General features: G+C 41.9%; 1 protein-coding gene across 2 annotated transcripts in view; it reads right to left on the bottom strand.

The window, feature by feature from the left end:
• Positions 1–7,175: 7,175 nt before the first annotated feature.
• The window catches only part of CCNYL1 (cyclin Y like 1), a 45,967-nt gene continuing 32,593 nt past the window's right edge, over positions 7,176–20,549 (bottom strand). For both annotated transcript variants that reach the window (XM_055121039.1, XM_055121038.1), the window contains 3 exons: positions 16,737–16,903; positions 12,903–13,065; positions 7,176–11,060 (listed from right to left, as the gene is read on the bottom strand). In XM_055121039.1, coding sequence (XP_054977014.1) covers positions 10,950–11,060; positions 12,903–13,065; positions 16,737–16,903 — 441 coding nt within the window. In that variant the 3' untranslated portion in view covers positions 7,176–10,949. The remainder of the gene's footprint in view (positions 11,061–12,902; positions 13,066–16,736; positions 16,904–20,549) is intronic.

The raw sequence follows: 20,549 nt of genomic DNA, 5'->3' as shown, positions 1-20,549 counted from the left end.
AGAGTTCTGTTTGTTTTCCTAATCTGCTTAATTTGTTTTCCTAATCTGCCATTCCTTCATTCTTCCATGAAAACCTATATATTGATGAGCACACACACACACACACACACACACACACACACACACACACACACACACACACACACAGATTCTTTACTACTTAGACCATTCTGTTTGCTTTTCCTAATCTGTTTAACCATTCATTCATGAAGAGTGAGAGGCCTTCACCGGGGGAAGGAGGTGACAGTGCACAGGCTAGCAAAATACCAATGACCAGGGTTGAGTGGGGGACTAAATTTAGGAAGCAAGATGGCAAGAGCAGTTAAAATTGGAGAATACCTCCCTAGGGAAACCAGCCTAGGCATATGCAGTTCATTGATACCAAAGTTGGAAAAATTAAATTTCGGGCCAGACCAGTTTCTATTTCATGGGATATTAAGTAAACAAGGCAGAGTGAATTTGAGCAGTTTGCTGGCGAGACGATGCCTGATTGTTGGGAGGTTTCAGAACTCTCAAAGGTCTAACACTGCACTGCTCTGCAAATAACCTCTGAATCAAAAATCAGATGGTGCTGTAGCTCGGCCACAGACAGGACAAAGTGTTCTAAGCCAGAGGGGCAAAACTAGAGAAATTGGGCTAGTGTCACACTGCTTCTTAGTTCTCAGTCTCCAACCTCGCACTTGCTTCCCATCCATTTTTCCCTCCAAGATAAAGCCCACCTACCTCCCAAAGTCTCCAGTGTCAACTCCCCACCCTACCCAGGCGAAAAGCTGGGACCTGCCTGTTCACTGTCACCTCCTTGTCCCACACCCCCCACTATTTTGTCCTGATTTGCAGTGGTATTGTGCAAACAGCTCTCACACAAACAATAGTAAAATGGACCGTGGTGGGGGCAGTTTAACTTCTTCCTAGCCGGCTCCATGAAATTGGAGAGTTCAGAGTCCAGTTAATTCACCTTCCAGGCCTTCTTTCTCACAGCTCAGTTTTTCAGCAAGCAACACTTCCTTCCACAGCCGAATCATTCAATGATCAGATTATTGTATGATTCGGCCAGACTTGAGGAAATTTTTAACCCCCATGACTCCTTTCATTTTCAAGTTGTCTAAATTAGCTGAAGATCATTTTTCTTGGTGCCTTATTGGTTGATCCCCGCAAACCTTTGTCATAGTCACACAGCCATTCCCACTGTCGGGCCGTCCGCATGTGTTGTGATCGTGAGCGTGTACGAGCTTCAACAATGTGCCGACAGCACGGTGTCAGAGTCCGCATTCATTAGGCTGGTTCCTCCTGGGCCAGGGCCGCACTAATCCTGACACCGGCCACCAGGAGGAAACCTCCCGGACCCCACGCTGACCCTTAATAATAGCATCCCCGACCCGCACTCTCAAGTACAGAATGGGAACCCCAGAGCTAGGACATGTAGTTGTATATTTTAATGAACTGCTCCCCTGCTCAAGAGGCTGCTGGCACTCCCGTGCTCGCACAGAAAGGCCAAGGCGGGTAGAAGGGACAAAGCTTTGAGGACCTGCTTTCGAACACCAAGTGTGGCCAGCAGGCCAGAACATCACACGTCTTGGCAGGTGCGGGGGTCCAGGGGCTGAGAATTGCGGGCTTCCCCGCCTGGCCTTTCTTGGCGCCAGAGTCCAATCAAGTGATGGCGGAGCAATGTGCCTGGGCCGAGAGTGGCTGGATGGGACAGAAAAAAGCTCTCAAGACATCGGAGCAAAGGCAAGGTTAGGCAGGATGGAATCACGCAGGAACCCACTCAGAACTCTCGGCAGCGCAGGGACAATTACAGGATGTATTTCAGCCAGGACCATGTCTGTGGTGTATCATTTTAAGACACTATTATTTCATGTTGTTACAAACTATGTGTACAGTATGTGTGTTGTGGGTAATGTATATACCTAATATATATTTTATATATATATATATATATATATGAGAGATTTAGTGACTTTTGTTACGGGTTTGGTGCAGGTGAATTTATTACTGAGCCAAATGAGGCACATACTGAGTCAGTAGTTCAAGTCCAGGGCATTGGAGACTGATTTGCATATGTGTATAGTGCCTATCTCATGCAGTATCCTCACTGTCATGTCAAATCCAGAACTCACAAATCAGAGCCAGCAATATTTTATTTGTAGACAATCAACTTGAATTTATAAATTATTACTGGCAAATAATCACTAATTCTGAGTCCATTAACACTAACAAACGGAAACCCAGAGCATCACGGTACAGCTTTTGGTTTGGTTTTGTTCCTGAGTCAGTTGTACAGCAGTTGTATGTGGTTCTGGTAGTCTCAAGTTAATACCGATTTGCTGACCTTATTATTTCAAAGACTTTTGTATGTATTTTATTTGTGGGGAGGTAAAATAATGGTTTGAGATTTTTATCAAATATAAAGAGTAGTTATTTATGAACAACAAAGAAATGTCTATTTTTCTTTGTTCCCAATTCATGTAGATAAAATTTTAAAGTGCATTAAAGCAATGATTAAAAAAATTTTGAAAGATGCTGTCTTTTTCTCATGCGCTTATTATTTAGAGACCACTGCTTTGTATGAGTATGCGATGTCTAGATCCTAATTTCAAAATCAGATTTCTCAGATGTACTTAAGATCTAAGTAGCAACATTTTTATTAATAAAATCAGGCAAATTCCAATCACCAGAAGAATTTTGAGAATACTTCACAGGTTTCTCCAGCTAATCCTGTTTCGATTCATTTGAAGAAATGAAGACTGAACAGTGTACATTGTCTGTTCTCTGAACCTGCTTGAACAGAGGTGGTGCTGCTGGTCTGTCTCCAGTTGGGGGCAGGAACTGTCCAAACTGCCCATCTCATTCAGTAATTAGATTCCTATTAAGGTTCGTATGAAGGTATTAAGGTCTAGATCTGTTGTTTCTCAGAGTTGGTGATAATGCCTCCTACAGGGTCCTAGAACTGTCTGGGGAACGACAGCTGAGGGGGCAGGATGAAGTGGTAGCCTTGGCTGCAATTGGTGCCTATTATTTCTGAAAAAGGGACAACAGGCCAAAAAAGTTTTTTGTGGTCTAAATATGTCATGGAGCCCAGATAAGAGAACATAAATTGTTTTAGATGTGGTGCTTCCTGCTAAACCGGACATACTCAGTAAACCTCAGGTAGTACTATCAGTGCTTGCTTAGTGGCTGCTGCTTTGGCAAATGCAGGTTAGTTGCCTGTCCACCAGCCACCATCACCTCCAGTTAATGCCCTGATATGGAGCGTATTGAACTTTCTCTGACAGTGCTCAGAGGCACAGGTATGTGGAGAAGATGAGTAATTAGGAGCTGAAAGTGTTTGCGAGATAAGGCCAATGCAGTAAGAAGTGATTAACAACATGAGTATATAATTCTATAACTCAGCACCACAGCTGTCAGGGTAGGTGAGAGCTACAGAACAGAAAATGCAGTAGCTGAGCTGGAGGCACACGACGAGCACCTACCTGGACTGTGTGCTGAAGACTCGAGGTGGCACAAATCCTGATGCTTTCTCTGGGAGCATTTTCCCCACACAGAGAAGGGGGGAAAGGGCAAAATGACAAACGGGAGCTGGCGGACTATGGCATGTAGAAGCAGCTTGGGGAAATAGGTGGCCTAGAGTATTATTTGTAACAACGCTTTTAGTGATTTGGTGACTACCAATACATCCTGTAGGGAGCCCGACTGACCGGAAATTTAAATCTCAGGCCCACCATCTACAGGCTGCACTGCTCACCTACCTCTTGGTACTTCTACCTTTTTCCCCTCTGAAAGAGGAATCTCCTTCAAGGACTGGAACAGGTTAAGGTAAGTAAAGCGAGGAGGAAGCTGTTCAGGCATAGGATAAAAAGAAAATTGGAAAACTAGGTTTTAACATTTGAATTTGCCTAAGGATTATTTGGGGTGCCAATTTAACATAGGTTCCTAGGTTCCTGGTCCAGGAACTGACAATAGATCCCAAGAAACTCAAATGCAATGACAGGGGCTACTTAGGTAGCGCATGAGAAATTTCAATGTGAACCTGGTGATGCTTTAACCAGGGGTAATAGTAACCAGCAAAATCAACATCACTGCTGATGGAAGGCACTGGCAGAAGGTCAAAGAATAATGAATAAGATGACCCTTTGGAGGGAAGACCCTAAACAGTCTTTTTTTAAACCAGAAAATGGAAAAAAACACTGACCTCTACCTTTGAAAAATCCAGTTCCAATAGTGAGATAAAGAGGCCACCATTCGGGGAATTAGAAGCAAAAGTTAGAATTGAGTAAGAAAACGAAGGGATAGATGTTTTAAGAAAAAGTTACTGAGGTCATGAGATACTAATTTTGTTTTCTTGCAGACCTTTTAACAGATCTGCATTTTGTTCACATTTATAGAGTGAAACCCAGGGCCTTTCACACAGGCAAGGGCTCCACAGCTGAGCCACACCTCTCAACTCCCTTGGCAACACTTCTAGTAATGATATAACTTGCTCCTTTAGAAAAAAAAAGTCATTGTTTTTTATTCAGCTAGATTATTTTTGGGAGCCGGGGAGGTGGTTTAAAAGGCTGGAGCTCAGGCTTTGCATACGGGAGCCCTCGGTTCAATCCCCAGTATGGCATGGTCCGCCGAGAACTGCCAGGAGTGCCCCCACCACTCAAAAAAAAAAAAAATGAGTCCTTTTAATAGTAAACTAACTTTCCTAGTTTTGCATCCTCCAGGTCCTAAACCACAAACTGACATTTTTAAATTTTCACATGAAGTATTCTCTCATTTGCCCAACCTATTTGAAATACTCAACAGAAGTCACCTCAGAAACCAGACTGTGCCTGTGTTAGGGGACAGGCCTTTCTGAAGGGCACCCAGACCCTTTTGTTGTTTCTCGTTGGCAGTGACAGGTTAGTAGGTGGCTGGTTTAGTCTTTAAATCATCACATCCTTAACTTGATAGATGTTGGATGTACTCTATATATTCTATCTGTATAGATATTAGGTAGCACTTACCTGGGAGATTTCTCTACCAGCTGTCAAAAATGTCTTCTAAGTAGCTCTATATTCAAGAATGCAACTTGTAGATGAAATAATTTTAGATGTGATTAAGAAGGCTTGGGAGATGAAGATTTTAGCTAGTCTGTGCATTGAAGCTAAACATTTCCCAGAATACTTACTGCATACGTAACCTGAGTACCAAGAGAATTGTTTCCTTATATTAACATCAATGGAGCACTGTAGCACGGTCATCCCTTTGTTCATCGATTTGCTTGAGCGGGCACCAGTAACATCTCCATTGTGAGACTTGTTACTGTTTTTGGCATATCGAATATGCCACAGGTAGTTTGCCAGGCTCTGCCGTGGGGATTAACATCAATAGTTTTAAAAATGAAGAAAGTGGGGCCGGAGTGCCCCTATCCAGTGGGTAGGTGCTTGCCTTTCCAGATTCAATCCCCAGCACCACATTTGGTCCCCCTGAGTCTTGCCAAGAGTGATCCCTGAGCACCGAGCCAGGAGTTAGCCCTGAGCGCTGCTGGGCGTGGCCCAAGAACAAACAAAAGTGAGTGTGGCCCAAGAACAAACAAAAGTGTGTGTGTGTGTGTGTGTGTGTGTGTGTGTGTGTGTGTGTTTATAGATGCAGGAAAGCTAAACTAAGATTCAGTGGTTAGATTTCAATAATCTGCATGGAGTATTTAAATATGAAATGTTTCACCACAAACATGGCACTCTAGTTGTTTTAGGATGAACATATGAAGTTGTGTACAGGCTGCCTTTTTTCACGTACAGAAATGTCAGTTTTATTTGATTCAAACTCATTTCAGACCTTTGTTTTTTCCTTCTAAAATCTTTCAAGAACTGGGGAGCTGGTTCAAAGGGTTGGATTGCATGCTTTGCATGTATGAACCCAGATTTTTTTACTTCCCCAGACTCCCCAAAAGTTCTGTTCACAATATTCTACCAGAATTAAAATTTCATTGAGGCCAGTATTCCAATAGGAAAAAAAGAAAGAAAATAAATTAGATGAGTCGGCCAAATATTCTAATTATTTTAAAAAACAAATTCTCTTTAGGTTTGAAACTCAGATAGTTGCAATAGTTCTCTTTCAACTAGTAAGCAGTTTTCATACCCCACCCCACAACGTTTACCTACTTGGGATTTGGTATTTACAATCTTACCCTAAGCTGACTCAATTTCCTGTTCATCAGAAAAGGTGTACTGCCTTTCAGAATTAAAGCCAAAGGGCATTCTTGGTGATTTTAATTATTCTACCAGTTGCTTTTGAAGACACAGTGTACATCTCCCAAATTTAGATCTTCCAATAGTCCTATATATTGACATTTCCAACTTAGTAACTAGCATAGTACTAGATACAAACTGTCTTATAAACAATGATTTTTTTTACATCTAAACTAAGTCAAATCACTTATCCTAATCAGCAAGTTATCAAGAACCAAGTGATTAAACATTATATTATAGGTAGTAAGATAAGGCAGATGAAAGTACAACCAGTACTGAGGATATGAGTTTCACTGAAAAATAGTCTTAGTTTCAAATAACCTTGAATGACAGTTGGTATATTTCTAATTGAAGTTTCGGAAAATAACATTTTTGGGGCAGGGATAGTCGTAGGGATCACATCTGGTGGTGCTCAGGGGTCACTCCTGGCAGTGTTCAGGGAACCATATTCAGTGCCAGGGATTGAGCCAGGGTTGGCCACATGCAAAGCCCATGCATGCCTTAACCCCTATACTTGTCTTTGGCCATGAAAAAAGAATTTTAAAGTTACCTCTACAGCAACACAATATTAGTGCCTTAACTCCCAGCTTTCCTGTTTAACTCCTTCAAATCTTCAACTCACACTGATTCTGCATTATGCCTATAATTCTCTCTGGAGTATGAGACTACAATTTAAATTTAAATTAAATACAACTTAATTCGGGGGGATACAAGATATTTTCGCTTGAATATACAATTCCCTCCTGGTACAATGACAGGCTATTCAAAGATGCCACCTAGCTGCTGGTGGCTTAAATGTGATGAATCACCTTCAGGTTGAAAGGAGTAAAAACCAATAAACAGAAAATTGACATCTCAAATAAGAAGCAAGGTTGAAACCAACTGATTAACACTGAAAACATGTTAGGCAGAGCTGTAATGCTGTGTAACTAATGGAGAAGTATCACAAACATACTGACCATATCGTAATTAAAATAGAGTTTATTAGTTTTTCTTTTAATATAAACATAAGGAAAAAAACCCCACTTAAGTTGTAGCATTCATTTCAAAGTAAAACTGTAATCAATACTAGAATCATCTCCAAGCTCTGAACTCCATAAACAATGTTTTTGAGGTGGTAGATTGTAATATTTTATAACCATTATTTATCATTTGTCTTTTCAGAATGACGGAACCTGTAGCACTTAATCTGAAGCCTTCCTACATGGAGAGAAATGTATTCTTGGCCCAGTGATACTCTCTTTACAGGCAGAATATCTAGGCTTTGAATTTTCCATAGTGGAGAACACTAATCTTTCATTTAAAATTTTTAAAATAATTTAAGTATTTTTGTTCACTGATCTCCTTGTAAAATTTCAAGTTTAACTGGATATTGCCACCAATCTCCTGAAAGACCGATTACTTAACTCCTTGCACTTTAAAGATGGAGGTAAGGGTTACTCTGGTTCGTATGATTTGTCATAAAAGGCAGGATTAGAGATGGGATACCTACAGCGAGGTTACCACGTAGAACAGAAAAGCTCTTCACATCACCTACTTTCCGATCACCATTAGTGTCCTGTTTCCTTTCACTTTATTACAATTGAACAAACTTTGCTGACTCAGAATCTTCCTTTACCAAGTTTAGAAAAATACGTGGTGATTCAAGTAGGTAAACAAAGAACTATTTTTTTTTTAAAAAAGAAGCTATCGTAACTGTGAATATATAACAAAACCCTAATCTTAGTGCCTAAAACCTTGAAAGTCATCTTTATTTCTTTTAAAGTTACTTTTCATAAGCTTAAAATACTGATTTAAATTTTTATCTTAGCCAATATTTGCCATGTTCAAAGAGGGGCTGAAACAAAAATTAAAGCCTCTGTATTTTCAAACTTAAAAATACTGATTTTTGTTTTGGGGGCCTCATGTTTTGAGGTTCTCAGGGAATACTCCCTGTAGTGTTCAGGAGGCCAAGGCAGTCCCAGGGATCAAACCTCAGCCTCACACAGATAAAGCATGTGTTCTGCCCACTGAACTCTCTCTCCAGCCCAATATTCAGTTTAAAAGAAATTTAAATTTTCAAATGTGTTCTAAATTGGTGGCATTTACACTCTGCAGGAACGTCCTAAAGGGCCAGCATATACTATATACTATATTAAAATTTAAAAACTGGGAATCCCTATATTTTATTACCTGCTTATCACCACTGGATCACCACCACATTGGTTAGAATTCCCTTACTACACTTTACAAAGAGTGTGAAATAAAGTGCATTAAAACATATCAATACTGTGGGAATTTATTGAATATTGCTCAAGGTCAGTGACGAGGACCTTAGTTGTTTTGTTTTGTTATTTTGGGCCACACCCAGCAATGCTCAGGTGTTACTTCTGGCTCTGCACTCAAGAATTATTTCTGGCAGTGCTCAGGGGACAATATGGGGTGCTGGGAATTGAACCTGGGCCAGCCACGTGCAAGGCAAATACCCTATCTGCTGTACTATAGCTCCAGCCCTGATTCAGATCTTAGTTTTAAAGGAAACTTCCAGAAATTTGATTTAGTTCTAACCAAAATATTAAGCTGGAAAATATATTTTAAAATTGTCCCCTTGTGGATATACATTGTGTATGGTAAGGGTCAAGAAATTAAAATCTAAGTATTTAATTTCTTGTAAAGTCAAGTAACACATTAATATTAGAATAACCTATTAAATTCATATGTCATTTAAAAAAATCTGTCCTCTTTACTGCAATCACAATTCTAATTCCTGTTCTTCCATTTTCTTTCAACTGCTGGAAATCCTGAACTTACATTCTGATTTGAGCAGTATGTCTATAATTTCTTTCTTTTTAAATATAAACACCAGAAAACGCCAGAAAATCACCAGAAAACGAGAAGCACCGTAATAGTTTTCAAGAAAACTGGCAGCATAGACCCAATAGAAATAGATCATCAGAAACTAACACTTTGTTTATGATCCCAAACATGCTGATATGCTAATTAAATACTACTTACAAAGAATCTGAAATGTGTTCCTCAGCAGCTTTTTGGCTTAAAATGATCACCAAAAAATGAAGCCAAACATGGCTATCTGGATAGATGTCTCGAGTACAATATATACAATTATTTTATAATAAAAATTATATATACACCTTCCCATAAAATCCTGGGAAATGAGTTAAGGTCATAGCTGTAAAAGAAACTGTAACGCAGAGGTCAGAAATTATAGCCCATGGACCAGTCCAAACTACTTCCTAATTTTTAAGTAAATATTCATGGAAACACAACACACTCATCAGTTGACACACTGCCGGTGACTGCTCTCTGGCTGCAGTGGTGGTGTTAAGGAGTTGCAGCCAAGGGCATATCAGCCATAAAGCTGCAATATTTACTACTCAGCCCTTTAGAGGAAAGGTTTGTTAGTCCTTGTTATAACTGATGGAAAACTTTGCTGTGTTTAAATATGGAACCAGTCACCTCCACCAAACTATGTGCATATCAACGAAAGATTACAGGATTCACCCTTACAGAAAACCTTGATTCAATAAAGCAAATACTCAAAAAGGAAGTAAAGATATATTTGTTTAAAAAATAGATATTGCCAGTAGTGACTAGCAGCTTCAGTGACAGGGGTATGCAGAAAAATCCTTCAACAATAATGCTAGTCTGTCAGTTCCGAAGTACTAGTATTAAAAGCTGTAAAGAATCCCAGGATTTGATGGTAATAGTGCAGTGATTCTAAAGGCATATGCAGCAATAAGGCAAGGAGGGGAGAGAAAACGTGGAAAAATATATGTTATTAGTGTCTTTAAATTCTATGAATTTAAACTAGGAAAGCTCAAGAAATTTCAGCATGGGTTGAGGATGTGGCTCAAAGGTGAAGTGCATGCACACCCTCATACATAAGACCTGGGTTCAATTCTGGCACTGCAAAAACGAAAAAGAAATTCAGCATGGCCCCAACAGAAGTAGGCAACAACTGAAACTTTGTTTATAACCCCAAATACACTAATAAGCTAGTGAGTGTGCTGCAAAAAAATGTGGCCAAGTGTTAGTCAGCAGCTTTGTGGTAGAATGACTGCCATAAGGACCAAACTATGAGGCTCAATGATAATCTCGGCAGGACGACCCCTTCAATACCGATCAGTGCTACAGTCTGTTCCCCAGTGGCTTTAGTTGTTAAAGAGTTTCATGTCTTGATAATACTGCATTGATTTTAAGAACATATGCAGCAATATTGAGGAAGGAGCAAGACACTAGGAGAAACAAAAGTTATATATTGTCTTTAAAATCTAAAAATTTAAGCAATTTATTAAAAAAAAAAACAACCTCACATAGTTTTACAGTTATCAGCCTACACGGTAAGCAAATAACTGTGGATTAGGAGCCTTTGCTTTGGAGTGGCTTTTGTAACCGCTTACATTAAAAGGACAGAAGAGTGTGTGTTGCATTGATACGGTTCCAGTCTTTCCTACGAGCATAATCCATGCTGTCCATCTCTTGATCTTTCCTTTAGAAGAAAATAACATTGCTGGTTTTAGAGGAGAAGTGATATTCTCCCAGTCCTCGCAGATGAAGGACCATGTTATAAACCCTTATATTTCTCCTTTAAGAGAGGACAACATTAGGTCTCTTGAGTTCGGAGTCTTTCTTTTACGTGAAAAAACTAACATTGCTGGTTTTTGAGCAGGAGAGGTGACATTCTCCAGTCCTTGGAGATGAGGGGTTCATGATGTTATGACCCATCATATTTCTCCCTTATGAGAGGATGGCATTAGAGCGCTGAATCCCAATGAAATTATCAGCACTGAAAGATCTTCTCATAGCAGCTCTACATAAGTCTTTGTTTTCACATAATCTGGAAATGGCCTAGGAAAGTCAAAGAGAGTAAAGGTACGTTAAAAAAAAGGTGTTCCAATCTTAAAAAAGAAAAGAACATTACAATTAAGTCTCATCCATATTACTTTACATAATTCACAGTTACTGCTATTTTGCATAGTGGACACATGGAAATCTCTACTGCAAAGGGATGAGGTTTACTCTGTTCTAGGGATATTATTTCCTGTCGTTCACTAGAGCAATATTCCTTAAGGGCTATGACTACACTGCTTAAACAGAGAAAAATATTTAGAATTATTTAAAAATTGGAACCCCAACCATGTCAATGACTTGCTACAGGTTCTTAGTCATAATATTATCAGTTACTTACACAATTGTTCCTTAAAACATAACGAGTTTGGGCTGGAGAGATAGCACAGCGGGTAGGGCGTTTGCCTTGCACGCGGCCGACCCGGGTTCAATTCCCAGCATCCCATATGGTCCCCTGAGCACTTCCAGGGGTAATTCCTGAGTGCAGAGCCAGGAGTGACCCCTGTGCATTGCCAGGTGTGACCCAAAAAAGCAATAAATAAATAAATAAATAATGAGTTTGGGCAAATCAGTGTTTTTCAGCTATCAGAGTCTATCCAGTGTTCAGTTATTATTATAAACTCCTCCAAGCAAATTTAAACAAGACATGCATGTGCCAAACTGCACCAGAAGGTGGGAGAGCTCCAGTGGCTACGACAGTACCAAAAGATGTGATTTCATTTACACATTAACAAAGTAGAAAAATGTCTTATTCTAAAGCACAACACCAGGGCCAGAGGCAGTGCAGGGATTAAGGCATCTGCCTGCATGTGGCTGACTTGATTCATTCCACAGCACGGCATATGATCCTCTGTGCATCTCTAGGAGTGGACCCCGGGCACTACTTGAGTGTGGTTCAAAGACCCAGTACAAATAAAGTACAACACCAAGACACCACAGAAAGTGTCCATCTTAAATATGACCATTTGGGTTGTGAATAATTTTGTGGTATACTCACCAAAAACTATAGTCAAAAGTCATAAATAAGCATTACTACTTATATTAAAAATCCAGTACTTTTCTATTTGAAACACATATTGTTTTAAAATAATAGTCAAGCCAGAGGAAGAGTACAGTGGGTAGGGCATCTGCCTTACACGTGGCCGACCTCGGTTCGATCCCTGGAACCCTATGTGGTCCCCCAAGCACTGCCAGGAGTAACCCCTGAGCATCGTTGGGTGTGACCCAAAAAAGCAAAAATAAATAAATAAAAGAATAGTATTTCAGATTAGCTATTAATGCTGTCTCACACTCAGGGGTCTGAATTATTAAATATATGGTACAAGTAGGATGCTTTGCACATGGCTGACCCAGGTTCAATCTCCAGCATCACATTTGGTCCCCCTATGGCTAGTAGGAGTAACCCCCTGAGCACAGAGTCAGGTGTGAGCCCTGAGCATAACGAGGTGTGACCCAAAAACCATTAATTCAAAAAACCCACCAATGTGGATTTAAAAACTGAGTAAAGCAGTTGAGAAGTGAATGGATTATGTATATAATTATGATTAAGAATACAATAACAAGAAATTACTCATATACGGTTATATAGAAGGGCAGCAAATCAAATGGAAAACCATTACGAACAAATTAAATTTGATTCAGAATATTTTGAATGATGGTCGCTTGAGAGTATAATTTTTTTATAATGTGGGATCTGTAAAAGACAGGAAATATGATGCCAAAGGGTTAATACGCTCTTCAATGTGTTCAAATAAAGGCATTCCATTTTGCTAATCACTGCTTAACATGATTTATTTAGCCAGTGTTGGCTGTGGTGCTGACAGAGTGATTTCACAGCCTTACCTCGAGGTTCTGTGCTCTTTCTTTGCTAAGAGGAGCAAATAGAAAATTCAGGTTGTTGTCATCTCCCAAAGAACGAAGGTCAAAGTAGTATTTGGCATAAACACTGGCAGGAACGTTGATATTAAATTGAAGTAGCTCCAGAAAATGCCTTTCCATCTCATTCCTGGGGGGGAGGAGACAAGAGAACCACCACAGAACAATTTTAGTCAACTGGGCTATCTTCAAAAACATCATTCTGAGCAACCGGATGGCTGTAAAATCTGTGCTGGACCAAATAAAGACTCCCCAGCTGGATTAACTCGCTAATGCACCAACAAGGTCCAGCTCTCGGCAGGCCCTTCTGCATCCCTGCACTCGGAGTTTAGGACAGGGTGTGTGTGTGTTGGGGGGGGCTGACAGCCCTCAGATGCACTCGTGCTGCTGCCGACTCGGGGCTCATTCTTCAGAGTTCCATTAGTGCAGCTGGACGATTCATGCTCCACGCTCGCTCACGAGGCCCCACTATAGTGATCAGATGAAAGGAATGATGTATGCTGTTTATTAGCTCTGAAGAACTTGCAGACATTTTTACCGGCGGATAACAGGAAGGGGCTTATTGAAGTAGAGACGCGCCAACAAAAGGAGTGGGCACATCACCACGGCAACAAATGGATCCATCCAGAGCCACCGCTATTACCTCGGAGGGAGAAAAACTCTTGAGCAACAAGGATTCATCTCCAATAAATAAATAAAGAAGCTACATTTGATGGGGAAGGAACACCCTGCCCCCACCTCAGCGCAGGGGGCTATGTCAAAGGGCACAACGCAAGTTTCTCTTCTTAATCTGCCAGGGGGAGAAACTGCCATTGACAGATAGGATGGGATGCGCTCCTTATACCTCTGCAAGGCAGGGACATCGAGGAGGGACGACTCGGCTAGACTATACCTACTTTACGATGGGACTCTTGGAGAGCTTTGGATTGAAACCTGTCTCTGCCACGCTGGGAAAGCAACATCTACCAACCACCCCTTGCCAAACAGAATGTGGCAGCTCTCTCTCTCTCTCTCTCTCTCTCTCTCTCTCTCTCTCACACACACACACACACACACACACACACACACACACACACACGACCATGTGCAGGAAAATGCTAGAAGCAGAGCTTTGCTACTTGACTATAATAGCTGTGACTTGCACATTTTTAAGTAAATAAATTTAAATTAAAATAAACCTTACTACTTTCAGTTAACTCCTTTAAAACATTTTGAGAATGGAGTTGGCTTCTTGTTTTTAAGGTTTTGATGTCTCTTTTCCATTGAATAGATCAAAACAAACGCATAATGTTCTCCCGTACAGAGAACAGCCAGAGTCTGAGGAGATGAGGTTTTTTCATTTTGTTGAACTCTAAGCCCAATAGAACCTATCACTGAAATTAATTTCCTGCTCATATGGCTATAAGTCTATAGAAATGTAAATCAGATAATGTTTTGATAATCAGCTAATCAGGACCTAATTTGCTAAAGGCATAAATGCACTCCACCATCCCTTTTATATTTCCTCCTGTAATACATTTTAATTGTGTAGAAATACAGTGCTTCATAGGATTAACATGTCCATTAATAGAGATTTAATCACTGAAGAAAAGCATTATGCCTACAGAATATGCATCTTCTGGGCTTTTTGTTGTTTTATAAATGACTAGATGGCTGAATAGCATACCATTTACCGACACAGCAAGTTTTTTAAATAGCAGCTACTCAGTTTAGCTTATTATTTTTTTGAAGGGCAATATATCTGTGTGTATATGAAATAATAAAGATACAAAGATTTTAGAAACTTTCAAGAAAAAGGTAACAAGACACCCAATTTTGAGCTTGGAGTCAAAATGAGGCCATTACGAATTACAGTCCAGCAGCAGGGGGTGAGACAAATGTGTATTTAACACTTGGCTGTAATGCTTTCCAGTTACAAACAAAAGCCGTCTATTATAAACAGAGTTCCCGGTGTTTCTGTTTGGCCACAAAAGCACTGGTTAGGACTAGGCTTGTAGATCGACACTGCCACCAATCTTCCTGGGGTGAGCCTCTGTGAAATCCACACTTTTCCCTGCATGCTCTTGGATGTGATAACTAAGTCCCAGCCACATTAGTTGCAGGTTTGGAGAAAACTTCAGTTGCCATCATCGTGGGGGCCAGTGCTCAATCACAAATTTTCCTTCCTTCAAGGAATCAGCTTGGAACTTACGACAATGATGATCAAAATTACTAAAGCACCTTCACCTTCCACACTTGACACAAAAGGCCAAGAAGCGATAACAAATTGAATTTTTAATTTCATTTCTTAGTTTGGGGGCCAGACCCAGCGATGCTCAGGGGTTACTCCTGGCTCCATACTCAGGAAATCATTCCTGGAATCCATGAGGTGCCGGGGATTGAAGCCAGGTTGGCCGCATGCAAGCAGGTGCCCCCCCTCCCCACACTGTGCTATCGCTCTGGTCCCTTCAACTTCCAACAGTATTTCTATTCATCACACTGTTTGCTAAAATGGATGTCAGCAACATCACCACGACCACTGAATTCACACCATCATCACTGACCATTCTCACCAAAAGCCATGCTGACAGCTTTGGCACCTTCACTTACACGTATCCTCATTTTAGTTGCAACTATGCATTTTACTAATTCTAAACGAAGGTCCACATAATGGGCAAAGGCAACCAACACAAATTTTTGCCTCTGTCTCCTCCCACCATTTTTTTTTCCTCTCCCATTATTTGGATTCTCCTACGCTGTTCAATATAATCAAATGTTCTTCAACATTTTCCTAAGATGAGACTCACAAAGACAATCTCACTGTAAATCACAGAGTTGAGAGTCTGCTGAAAATAGATTCTTGGGCTCACTCACGCCCCGACCCGCCAGGGCCTTCATAGCAGCCAGGATGGCTGGAGAAAAACCCTTGAGAAGTTTGGTGCTTTACCCTAACGTCAGCATGCTGCCTGCCCTCTGTGGCAAGCATCCTCTAGCCTAACTGCAGGCCCCACAAAGTGCTGACATGGTTGCAGATCACCTACTTCTAGATATCTACAAGTTAATAGGGAGGGACAAAAGGGAGTATGGGGAGCTGAAATCTGGAGATGTGCTACTTTTTGTTTCATAGCTTCTGGAACAATAGAATATCAAATAGAAAGGAGGAAACCTGGCAAAACCCAATACACAATGTCTGACTCCCGCAGACTTTGTAACTCCTCTCTCTCGATAGCCTCGATAGCCTCGAGGCCCTAAGACCATTTAAACAGTGACCCAAACACTGATTTCAAGGCCAGATGTGTGCCCTTTAAAAGCAGACTGGAATGGCAGCTTTAAGAAATCCACGAAAATATTTCAGGTATTATGTGGTTTTGACAATGAGCTTGTAAAATGTTTGCCAGAAATCATAAAAATAACGTTTAAGGGGCTGGAGCGATAGCACAGCGGGTAGGGCGTTTGCCTTGCACACGGCCGACCCGGGTTCGATTCCCAGCATCCCATATGGTCCCCTGAGCACCGCCATGGGTAATTCCTGAGTGCAGAGCCAGGAGTAACCCCTGTGCATCGCCGGGTGTGACCCAAAAAGTAAAAAAAAAAAAAAAAAAAAAAAAAAAAAATAACGTTTAAATTTATCAAACAGATTATAACAACATCTGGATTAGTTAAGAGTATGAATTGTTAGATCACAGCTGATTAGAAAAAAAAGTGCCTTAATGCCTATTACAGTGTAACTATACAATGTAACTTAAATTTTTTTTTTTTAAGATGTAAACCTTATGGAAGCAAATGAGGTTGAAAAAATGATTAGGAAGTTCACAAACTCACATGTCTTCAACTGTAATGTCCTTGAGGATTTGGCAGTAGTCCACATTCCAGACAGCCTGATCATCCCAAACTTTGGAGGCAAGAAGAATGGCTCCCAAAACTATTCTTTTCCAGTTAGTGGGACAAATGTCAATCTCAGCATACGTTAAAAGTCTTTCTAAGTAAACCTGCAAAAAGCAGAACACCTCTCTTTGATTTTAGTTCAGTTTAAGGACTATACTAAGAACTGTTAGGAAAGACAAATTTAATCTGTTTCTGGCATGCCGTTTATACTTTAGGTTCCACTGAGACTACCTGGGCAGCCAAAGCCCGGGTTTTAAATTAGTGTGCTTCTTTTGACTATCCTGCGGCCCGTGTGAATTCCCAGCTCAATTTTGTTTGGTCACAGGAATGAGTCTCAGCAAAGGGCACCGGGAAGACAGGTACTGTTATTCTAGCCCTGCTAGAAAGAGCAACATCTCCAGGCCCAGTGTTTTCAATACCTGAACGCCTGTGTACACACTGGACCAGACATGGTTGGTAGTTATAGAAATAACTTCACATGATATTCGAGACAGTTAAGTTCTTAATCATACTGAGCACATTTTTCTTTCCTTTTCTCAGAAAGTAGTGGCAGGAGCTTGAACTGAAAAACTGGTAGACAAGAGCGCCTCCCAGTGGTTGCTGTGGAGTACAGCAGACACACAGTACAGATGGGGGCGCTGGAGGCCTGTCTTTCCAAAGGCCTCGGTCAAGGGTGAAGTTCTCCCATTTTCAGCACCTTTTTACGGAACACACACTCATACAAAAGGAGTAGGTCACCCCTAGCCCCTAGTTTCCACTCCTCTATGGCCATTCTGTAAGAATTCACTTGTGAATTAAAGAATCTGCAAAGACAGAGCTGCAAGGGTGGGGCTGCTCTAAACTGGCCACGCAGCTTCTGAGGTAATTTCTTGATTTTCTTTTACATGCAATCAAATGTCAAATATTCTTTGAAAATAAAGTTCTGACAAAGAAAGAATTTGAACAAATATTATTGTCTGCAGGTTATCAGAATAGCTTAAGACTTGCATGCTCTCCAAAATTCAACTGTTTCCAAAAACAAATAATTACTGCACGAGACATTCTTAGTGAAATTTTGCTCTCCGTCTCCAGTCTCCGTGCTCCCAGGCACCCTAAAGGTGAACTTTTCTGTGCAGTCTGACTACTTTATGGGGCGAATTAGAGGGACTCCTACCACACTGGCACTTGCTGTCACCTTCACTGGCAAAGTGGGGATGCGTCTCAGTAAGTACTGAGGATCAGGCATTTACACCCCCTTTCTCGGCTTGTCAGCGCAACTGGCCGCTCTTCTCACTGAAGCTGACTCTTCTCTCAGTGAAGCCGACTCGTCCCACTGCTTCGGAATACAGCTGCAGCAACGGTATTTCTGGACACTTCCTGGGCCCCTCCCTGCCAGAGACTCCCCCATCACGGCAGTGTTCACATGGCTCCTCAGCACTCCCTCTGCCCCGGAGCGCTTCCTCTCACTCTGCTCACACTGATGCTGCTTTTTCATCTTCCACGGAGGCCCCGATGCACCTGAGTCTGTCCCTGGCTGCTCTGCGCCACTGAAACCCTCCTGCCAAGGCCTTCGGTGCCTCTGCACATACCCGGCACAGCTCTTCACCTCAGCTCTCCATCCCAGGCCTGCCTTGCCCTAGCGGCTGGACGCCACACTTCCGTTCCCTGGCAACTGGGCTCTCCCTCAAGCTTCACCGAGAATGTGCTTTCTCGCCTGGACTCCCCTTTGTCACTGGGTGCAGGATCACTGTCTCTGCTGCCAGCTGCTCCGGCTCCAGTCTCCCCCGAAGCAGCCGGGGAAGGGCGCTACTTAAGGGAAAGCACCTCACACTCTCTGCTCAAGACTGACCAAAGGTGGGGCTGGAGCGATAGCACAGCGGGTAGGGCATTTGCCTTGCATGCGGCCAACCCAGGTTCGAGTCCCAGCATCCCATATGGTCCCCTGAGCACCGCCAAGAGTAATTCCTGAGTGCATCGCCAGGAATGACCCCAGTGCATTGCCAGGTGTGACCCAAAAAGCAAAAAAAAAAAAAAAAAAAAAGACTGACCAAAGGTTCCCCTTAAAAGTTGAAGTTGACTCCCGCCTTCCTGCATAGCCTGCAAGCTCTGAGGTCCCACAATGTCTCCTACTGCCCGCCTGTGGCCTTCGCCCTTTGTGCTGGTTCTCATCCCACACTCTGACCACACACACAGCCTGCCCCACGCCTGGATTACAGAGCTGGAGTCTGTAACTGTCCCTACTGCCTGGAGAGGTCCCCTGCACCTCTTTAAATAGGTTCTTCCTGATCATTCTCTCGAAAAAGCAATGTGCTCTAAACACTCGGTCCCCACACTCTGCCTCATCTTCGAGGCATTTACCACTACTTAACAACACATTTTTGAAAAAAAAAAATCACATCTCTCTCACTGGAACATAAACTTTATTGGACAAGAACTTTATCCCACATGTTCTCTCCTCTAGCCCCAGAATCAGAATAGAGATGCGGTGGATTCAGTGGGGACTCACGGCATGAGCAATTTCTTGCAGCAGCCCGTACTGTGACCACATTCTCTTCCCTAAACCTCTTATCTTGGCTTCTCACTCTTCTCCGCCAGATGCTTTCCTACCACTTTCCAGCTATGTCTTCCTTATGTGCTGGCAGCCCAGCTCAAGCTTCTATCCATTATTTACTCTACACACCTTTTCCGGATTCATTCTCTACATCTAACTCAGATTCGTGAGCTCCAAATTCCATACAGCCAAGTGATTACTAGACACTGCCAGTCTACAGTCTCACAGGTACGGGTTTCTCCTGAAATCCAGAAGTAGAACATTCCTATTTGGTATGATTTAGTATGTTGGTTTTCTTTGGGGGGAGGGGGGGCCAGGGAGAGAAGGTGCCTGGGAACATGCAACCTTTTTTCCCCATATAAATGAATGGTAATAATGTTTCGACTCCAAAAATTACCGTTGAAATGTATGGGAAACCTGTATCATTCAAACTTATTAGTTTGTCTACTAGAATCTGATCTCAGCAGCCCAGACTCTCTCTTTCCTGCGGTCCTGAGCTCTCTGCATGGAAGGCCGCCCCTGCCTCTCCCCCAGCAGGCTCTGAGCACCCAGATGGTCAGTGGTGCCTGAGAAGGCCAGGGTCTGAGGTGCTCAGAAAGGGTCCTTGTCTCTGGAACCTAACAGGTTACTACAAGGACAGGCACTGGCCTAAGTATTCTTTCCTTCCAGACCATGCATTTGGCTTATCCCCTATAGGTTTACTTAAGGAGAAATTAAAAAAAAAAAAAGCAAATCACTTCATTTGACCAGAATTTATTATTGAAACTGATAAAAATTTTACTACAGGAATTCTGTATAACACAGAGGGTCTTAAAGAGGTAGCTTAGCAGGCTAGCTGGGAAATCTTTGAAGCACTACCAGCACTAGAGATAATCCTGGGCCACTCCCCACATGGGCACAAGAGTACAGCAAAGATCGGGTAACCTTTGCCAATCAAGGAACAGCGAGTTTAGGGTCTTAGTTCTCAACCAGGACACACATAAGAATTACCTGGGAGTGTGGCCCGGTCTCGGCTCATACCCTCTGCTCCCCTGGGCCGGATGGCTTGTTACCAGCCCTTCCTACCCAAACAGTACAACTTGGATGCATGTACGTGTGTGCACTGTGTGTGCATGCATATCTTGAGATGTGAAGAGAAACCCAAAGTCTCACTTACTTACTACCTTTAACAGCAATTGTTTTGTCATGGAAAAAAAAAGTAATGGCAACATGTAAACTCA

This window comes from Sorex araneus, chromosome X (assembly GCF_027595985.1).
Source record: "Sorex araneus isolate mSorAra2 chromosome X, mSorAra2.pri, whole genome shotgun sequence".
Taxonomy (NCBI): Eukaryota; Metazoa; Chordata; class Mammalia; order Eulipotyphla; family Soricidae; genus Sorex; species Sorex araneus.
The sequence above is the reverse complement of the archived record's forward strand: the minus strand, read 5'-3'. Positions and strand labels throughout refer to the sequence as shown.